Source organism: Pseudochaenichthys georgianus, chromosome 3 (assembly GCF_902827115.2).
Source record: "Pseudochaenichthys georgianus chromosome 3, fPseGeo1.2, whole genome shotgun sequence".
Classification (NCBI taxonomy): domain Eukaryota; kingdom Metazoa; phylum Chordata; class Actinopteri; order Perciformes; family Channichthyidae; genus Pseudochaenichthys; species Pseudochaenichthys georgianus.
The window spans coordinates 2,619,802-2,628,294 of NC_047505.1; the positions used below are offsets into that span (position 1 = coordinate 2,619,802).

The window sequence follows — 8,493 nt, forward strand, 5'->3', positions numbered from 1 at the left end:
AGCAAGCAACTGAAGCAAGTGCAATTATGGAGGGTGGAGATTTGGGGTATTTACTGAAAAATAATTGTACTAAACTTCCGCTACAGCAGCAACAACAAATACAATCTGATGACAGGCCGATGCCCAAACTGGAGCCAAAAGAAAGGACGTATTATTGGCTTCCCCTAATTCTTTCCCCACGCCACGCTACTGATCTGTAGAGATCTTTGTAGCTTTTGATGAATCAAAGGATGTAAGAACTGGCTCAGTAGTTAGAGCTTCCTTTAGTTTTTTCCATCCTTTTTCATTTGAAGCATTCCACTCAAAAACCTTGTTGTGTTGAAGCAGCTCTCTGAGGCAGGTTGTCTTGGAGGAGAGGTTAGGTATGCATTTACCCAGGACGTTTATCATTCCCATAACTCGCAGGACTCCTTTCTTGTCAGTGGGAGGAGGCATGTCCAGTATTGCTTGCACTTTTGCCAGATCAGGCTCCACCCCCTCTCCTGAGATCTTGTCTCCCAAGAAGGTCATTTCTGTGACCCCAAACTGACATTTATTTCTGTTCAATGTCAGCCCATTCACTTGGACTCTCTGTAGGAGATCTCTTAGTCTTTTGTCAGTGTTTTTCCCCAGACAACCAAGTCATCTATGTACACTCTTGTGCCTTCCAGACCCTCTATCATGGACTCCATCGCCCTGTGGAAGATTTCTGGCGCTGAGATGATACCAAATGGCAACCTCAAAAAACAGTATCTCCCAAATGGTGTGTTGAAGGTGCAAAGCTTGCTGCTTTCTGGGTCCAACTTCAGCTGCCAAAACCCCTGCGAAGCGTCCATTTTGCTGAAATATTTTGCAGCTGCCATTTCTCACGTTTTGGGGTTTGGTAGTGTTCTCTTTTGACATTCTCATTCCGATCCTTTGGATCAAGGCAGACTCTTAAGTCACCAGTTTTCTTTTTTACACATGTGATGGAGTTCACCCAGTCAGTAGGCTCCTCCACTCGCTCAATAACACCCAGTCGGGTCATCCTGTCAAGCTCTTTTTTAAAACCCGCTCGTAGTGGTGCTGGCCCTCTTCTTGGGGCGTGCACTACAGGCTTGGCATCATCCTTGAGCTGGATCTTGTAAGTATACGGCAAGGTCCCTTGTCCTTTAAAAACTGTTGGACATTCCTTTACGATGTACACTGTTTCAGCAAACTGCGTGTGGTTTGTATTTCTGCATTGTTTGTCCATTACTATGTCCCCACTGTTAATTTGATAGATCCTCTTAACCAGTCCCAGGTCCTCTGAAGCTTTGTCACCCAGGAGTGATTCATGCCCATTAGGCACAATGACAAGCAACAGGCCGTACTGTTTGCCTTTCACTGTCAACTTGAGTCGGCATTGCCCTTTTGTCTCCATTGGCTGCCCGTTGTGTGCCTTCAGTGGTTTGTTCTTTTCTGAGATACTTCTAGGTTTCTCTCTAAGTGCCTTGAGATCATTCACATTAGTTAAATTAGCTTTAGCCCCAGTGTCAATCTGAAATGGCACAATTGTCCCATTTACTAGGATTGGTGCAATCCATGTGTCATCTGATACAGCATTTACAGTACCTTTTGGACTCTGTGAGCCGTCATCTTCGTCATGTGACACCATCTTGATGAAAAACGTTTCACTTAAATCATCACTGTCACCTGAGTCTTCAACTCTGTGCACCTCATTCCACTTTTTCTCTGCAGAGGCACACCTTTGCATAATGATTTTGTCCTTTGCACTTTGCACATGTTCTCATAAGCAGGACATTGTCTTGGAGTGTTTTTCCCCACATCTCTTGCAGCTGAACGACTGTTCGTCATAATTGTTTTTATCTCTGTATCTTTTCCACTGTGTTGCTTTAACAGACGCAGCGTTCACTCCCTCGTCATGTTGGCTTGCTGCTCCATGTGCAGGTTCATTACATGTCAGTACATGTTGGCGCGCTAGCTCACTGGCGTGGATTATTGTAATGGCGCTCTCCATCATGAGTTCTGTTTCCCTCAATCATTTCTCTCTGATTTTCCTGTCATCAGTCCCAAACACTATCTGGTCTCTAATCATAGAGTCTCTGAGATCATTGAAATGACAGGATTTTGCCTTTAGCTTGAGGTCTGTGAGACAGTTATCAAACGTCTCTCCCTGATGCTGCATTCTTGTGCGAAAGACGTACCTTTCAAATGTTTCGTTCTTTTTCGATAGGCAGTGCTCATCAAACTTTTTTAAGACACCATCCAACTTATCTTTGTCCTCTGGTTGAGCAAACACAAAAGTATTGTAGACTTCCAATGCTTCTGGTCCGGCAACGGTTAGCAGTATTGCTATTTTTCTAGCATCTGACTTTGTATCCGCTCCGACAGTTGCAGCGTACAGCAGAAATTGTTGCTTGAATGTCCTCCATTTCGCATCCACATTTCCAGTCAGATTTAACGGTCTTGGCGGTTTTAATGCATCCATTCTGCGTTGCTTCTTGCTCCCGACAAAGTGTTACTGTGTCCTGGTACCATGTAATGTTCTTATTGGTTATAAATAAGACATCTTCTTGGATCTTTAGACTAGCTTTACTAGCCAACTGTATTAGCCAACATGCAGTACCTTCACATCTTGTTCTGCTAACATCTATGTCCATAGATGTTATACTGCCGCCTAGTGGTAACATATATGCATTGTAACTAAGCATAAACACCTATCATTACAATAACATGTTGAAGTTGCCAGAATACTAGCGATACAACATATTAATGAAAGATCAAGTAAAGCATAATTGTAGTGACTGCCCGCCTATAGAAGCATTCAACTCCAGCTCCTCTTCCCTCCTCTCTGCCCCCCCCCCCACCAGCCAGCAGGGGCAGCAGCCCCCCCAGTGATGGAGGCAGCAGCCCTGACCAGTCCACATGTTCACTTTAGATATCATCAATATTAGGAGCACTTAAGTCCTCAAAGCGTACTGCAAGATGAGGAACTGTGGCACAAAAGATCATTAAAGGACGTTTGATTGTTTTTCACTTGCACAAAGGAATATGATATTTATCCATAAAATAATCACATTTGAAATAATAATCACTTCACCATCAGTGGTGGAAAGTCACTAATTTACTTAAGTACTGTACTCAAGTACACGTTTGATGTTCTTGTATTTTCATTTTATACTACTCTATACTTCTACACTTTTACATTTTCGGAGCCAATTTTACAGATGTATTAGTTACTTTATAAATTAAGATTTTGACACAGAATATATGAAACGTTTAATATGATTATTTGAATAGATTAAACCATCCAAAATGATATTTAAGTAAGCTGGGCAGACAATTAATTAAACACAGTTCCAGCTCTTTAAATGTGAAGATCTGCTGCTTTTTCTTTAAAATATTTAAAATTAGTACTTTTACTCTGAATACTTCATGTACCACACTCGATAAAGTGCTTATAATTGAAAATAAGTATTTTTACAGTGTGATATTAGTACTTTTACGTAAAAGAAAAGTAAAGAATACGAATACTTTTCCACCACAAGTACTTCCTGTTTTGTCTTGGTTGTTTTTCACTAGAGTGACACACACACACACACACACACACACACACACACACACACACACACACACACACACACACACACACACACACACACACACACACACACACACACACACACACACACACACACACACACACACACACACACACACACACACACACACACACACACACACACACACACACATTGAAATCGACACATGTTTATTTTATTTTTGAATGTTCTTATTTCCCCTTCAGTGACATCAGAGTCTTGGGGCAGAGGATGACGGTCCTCCCCCTGGTTCTGAGTTGACTTTTGGAAGTTTCTCATCCTCTGTGTCCTTTTCCTCTGAAGGACCTCCCTGCTCAGAGCCAGCCTTCTGTGTGGGGGCCTCAGTACTGTCCTCCACCCTCCCTTGGAGCAGCATCCAGGAGCTCTGCAGTATGTTGCTGATGGTGGTCCGCTGCTCCACTCCAGGGTTCAGCATTGTCCGGATGAGGTCCTTTGCCTCCGGCGAAACAGATGGAGCTTCAGGGAAGTTAACGATATGCTGAATTTGAATTCGCACCATCTTCCTGACGTTTGTGGCATCATAGGGCATTGATGCATGAAGCATCATGTACAGCACAACACCCATACTCCACACATCAGACACTTTGGGGTCGTATGGAACATTTCTGGAAATCTCAGGTGCTGCATAGGTCGAGGTGCCGCAGAAGGTTTCACTCAGCACCACGTGCCCGTGGGCGTGAGTGAGCCTCTTGCTGAAACCAAAGTCACACACTTTGAGGTTGTGATGCTTGTCCAGCAGCAGGTTCTCACACTTCAGGTCTCTGTGAACCACGTCACTGTTGTGCAGATATTGGACTGCGTCACACAGCTGTGTGAACAGCCTGCGGGCTGCCTGTTCAGGTAAGGGCCCCTTGGCATTGATATGCTTCAAGACGTCTCCGTTCCTACAGAGCTCCATCACCACATACACCTAGAGACACAAAGTGTACGGTGAACCTCTCTCCAGCCAAATATCTGCAAAACTAATAACATGTCCTCAAACCTCCAATTGAATGTCACGTTTAGTGCTAATAAGGGGATATTAGAAAACTAGCTCAAGATAAGATAAGATGGACCTTTATTGATCCCAAAATCAGCAACAGAATAAGAGTGAAACACAGACAGCACAGGTGAGAATACACACAACGAAAATAAGAATACAAATAAAAATAAGATTACAAATAAAAATAAGAAGTCACCATGGTAAATATACATGCACCAGCATCCAGCTTTGACACATTTTATTAACAACTGCTGCCTCAAGATTATAATTGTTTGATGCACATAAAGACATTTTGGTACCACTTTACAATAAGACTACCCTTATAAAGGATTCATAAAGGGTTTATAATTAGGAATTAGGTTGCAAACACCTTATTAATCTTTAAGAACCATTTATAAACCAGTTTAAGGGTGCATTCACACCTAATAGAGTGGCGAAGTCCCGCCCATCTACTTCCGGTCCATGGGACCTTATTTCTGAAAAATGATGCATTGAAGTCAATGGAGAGAGAAAACTTATCTTTCGATCCCGTTTGAATTGTGCCATGAAATACACATATGATGTTTGTCAATCTTAAAAAATCTTTTACATGTCAAAAAGTCACAGTTTGTCGTAAAACTGTTGAAATATAAGTCTATGAAAAATACGCAACTAGAAAGACTACAAATCACAGAGTCGCGTAAGTGATGTCACTCATAACTGATGTCACAATTGTTTTCCTCCACTAAAATAGAGATAGCTAAGATAAGATAACTTTAACAAGATGCCTGTGTGCTTAGTACCAGGTTGTTATCATACCAGCAATGGGTCTTGCTCGTTCTTTCGCTTCCCGTCTGATGAAAGGACCAGGAGTGGCTGGATCAAGTTAGCTACCTAGCTAGAAGCAAGCACGTTAGTTAGCATTACAGCAGGTTTATATGTACGTAATCTGCGCGACTTGCGCATCCACATCTCCACGTGCAGTGCTGCATAAACATGGCTGAGTCAGCGATAACTTTCGAGGGGTGGAGGTATGCCCACTACTTTGAGTTCGTCCGAAGAATAGACAGGAATGTGACGGTGAGGTGCAAACTGTGTCCGGGCCAGAAGCTGTAATCCACTGCTGGAAACACCACGTCAAACCTCAACAAGCACCTGCAAAGAACACATGCTAAGGTGAAGCTAATAGCTAAGGACCCAGAGTGAGGATGTTGTGAGTGCGCCGCCGCCGACTCCGAAGCAGCAACAATTAGAATTTGGAGGACCGGTAACCAAAGCAGAGATGGACAGGCTTGTAGCATCCTTCATAGTAGAGGACATGTTGCCCATTTGCACAGTGGAATCACCATCGTTCAGAGATAGACTGCGCAAAATACAGGTAGCAGGAGACAGAGGACAGCCACGGTCAGATAGGAGAACATTCAGGATCTGGATCAGTCTTATGCGACAATGGAAACTGAACGATAGAGAACATTTGAAACTTTAGCAGTCTGCGTGATCTGCCTGGAGGGGCGGGCCAGCCCTGAGAGTAAAGTAACGAGTAAAGTAACGAGTTACTTTATGTAGAGAGTAACGAAGTCGTGTAATATATTACTTTTTAAAAAAGTAATATGTAATATGTAATATATTACATCGGCACTTTCGGCAGGTTATTCTCATGCTGCTGTTAATCTGGAGATCAACAGACACTAGCGGCCCGCACATATGATTATATAATCAGACAACGTCCGTTAAAAAACATTATAACATAATGAGACGCTCTGCAGTAAGGAGGGCGTTTCACCGACGACAGGTGGCTCTGACTTTTATGTAGCTGACGGAGAATTTTTACTTTACACGACACTGTTCAACACTTAATTCTGCTTCACTCTTTAACTAAACAACCGCGGATGTCTTGAAAGACTCTTTCGCTAAAGATCTTTGAAGATACCCGCGTTCTTGTGACACGTAAATACTGCGCTTCCTATGTTTTGGTGCGGACTGCGTTCACACTAGCGATGAACCGCTCCAGAGTTCGCAAGCAAGCGCTTGCCAGAGTCCGGTTGTTTAGTTCACTTCAGAGGTCTCGGACTACGTTCACACCGACCCAAATGAACCGCACCAAGCGGCTAAACGCACCAGGGTTCGATTCAACCGGACTATACAAGGCTGGTGTGAACGCACCCTAAGAACCATTTATAAACCAGTTCTAACATACATCAACACAGGCTCACTATTACATTGGCTACTTAGCGAGAATCAACTGAGTGAACAACAGATACCAAGGATGCTGGCTGATGAAGAAGACGAAGTAAGCTCAGTAGCCAATATAAGGCTTAGCGGTACAGATAAATGTGGGCTCACTATTTGGCAAGCAACCGGTCACAGTCGCCCTGTTTATCTCATGTCTTGTAAAATCTTGTTAATGATTTATAAAGTGTTCACAACCTAATTAATAAATGAATTACAAACTATTCGTAAACCCTTTATAAGGGTAGTCTTATTGTCAAGTGGTACCTATCTTGTTCACACTGTACAGACTACTGTCATTTGACACGCTTTATTTAAATCTGGTACTTATTTCTTACTTACCTGTGCAAAAAAGCTGTGGTCCTTTCAGTTATTGTTCATATTCAGGGGAACGAATAGTAAGACTGGTTTCCTAACTCTCACACTGGCTCTGTACAGCTCACTAAATCAACCTAAATACATGTATTACCTTGTTTCTGTGTAATTCAAAGATGTCTAGAGTCTTGATTATGTTGGGATGGTTCAGATGCCTGATGATCTCCATTTCCCGAGAAAGAAACTTTTCCAGATAACTAGTATTCACCTTTTTTTTGTCTATAACCTTTATGGCAACGCTTCTCTTCAGGCGGGTGGAGTATGCACTCATCACTTTGCCGAACATGCCCTCCCCCAGGTTACTCTTGAAGGTGTAGCCACGGCTCTCCATCAACACTTTGTTCATGTTGAGGGCCACCAGGGATCAGGGGCTGACTCAGCCCAGCCCTGGACAGCGTGTGCAGTGGAATGCCTCCTGTTCAGATTGGAAGGGTTTTTAGAATCCTAATAATGTGACATCATCTTCTAGAATCATTCAGAGAACTTCAGAACTGCACGTTTCTCTTCCCATCACCACAACATTTAGGTTTGAATCTATGATTTCAAGTGCAGTGTTGAAAAAGAGGCTGTTCTTTAGTTTGCTTTCTGTTACAGTATCTTCTGTTTGGCAGCGATTTGGTTGATTGCATAACGACAGTTTTGAGAACTCCTTTTGAGCATTTGCTGTTTTGCAAAAATAAATGTGATTCTCTTGATTTAAAAACACACTCAACATCGCAACATTTTTTTTTCTTTTTTTCCTTTTCCTGGCAATAAGCAGTTGTTCAGACTTAGAACAATCATGTCTCAACAAGAACTTGAAAAACTCATTCACGCCTTTGTTTTTAGCAGGCTTGATTTCTGTAACCGTGTATTTACAGGTCTCTAGAAAAAAAACCCTCGGAGAACTGCAACTCGTCCAGAACGCTGCGGACAAAACCAGACGAGTAGAACACATCACGCCAGTTCTTAGATCTCTGCACTGGCCAGTAGCTTACAGAATCGGTTTTAAAATAGTTTTGCTAACAGATAAAGCAATACTGTAAACGGTCTGGAACCCCAATATATGTCGGACATGCTGCTCTGTTATGAGATCTTCGGAGGGGGGGGGGGGGGGTGCTACACTTCTAGCATCACTTACTGTATTTACAATGTCGATTTAAACTACTCTGTATCTCTTTTATGCATGGTTTTTATGAATCTGTTATTCCATTGTGTTAACGTTGACGTGAAGCACTTTGAATTGCCTTGTGTGTGAAAATGTGCTATATAAACAACCTAACCTTAAAGGTGGGTAGGTCAGTTTGAGAAACCGGCTCGAGATACACTTTTTGTTGTATTCCATGGAATGCTCTCAACGTCCCG

At 42.6% G+C, this 8,493-nt stretch overlaps 1 protein-coding gene across 2 annotated transcripts; it reads right to left on the reverse strand.

The window, feature by feature from the left end:
- Positions 1 to 3,716: 3,716 nt before the first annotated feature.
- On the reverse strand, positions 3,717 to 8,493 carry tssk6 (testis-specific serine kinase 6). 2 transcript variants are annotated; one of them, XM_034075623.2, is made up of 3 exons: positions 8,412 to 8,493; positions 7,244 to 7,564; positions 3,717 to 4,494 (listed from the first exon to the last, which is right to left on the reverse strand). In XM_034075623.2, exons 2-3 carry the CDS (start codon positions 7,493 to 7,495, stop codon positions 3,775 to 3,777), a joined length of 972 nt encoding a protein of 323 aa, XP_033931514.1. In that variant the 5' UTR covers positions 7,496 to 7,564; positions 8,412 to 8,493; the 3' UTR covers positions 3,717 to 3,774. The 2 variants fall into 2 exon arrangements, with proteins under 2 accessions (XP_033931514.1, XP_033931518.1); XM_034075627.1 differs by lacking the exon at positions 8,412 to 8,493 and having other exon boundaries at positions 7,358 to 7,890.

Excerpts from the sequence above, each read along its gene's own strand:
- tssk6 (XM_034075623.2), bottom strand. The coding sequence starts at position 7,495 with ATGAACAAAGTGTTGATGGAGAGCCGTGGCTACACCTTCAAGAGTAAC. Across the intron at positions 4,495-7,243 it reads TTGAATTACACAGAAACAAG|GTGTATGTGGTGATGGAGCT; the intron begins GTAATACATGTA and ends TTGTGTCTCTAG.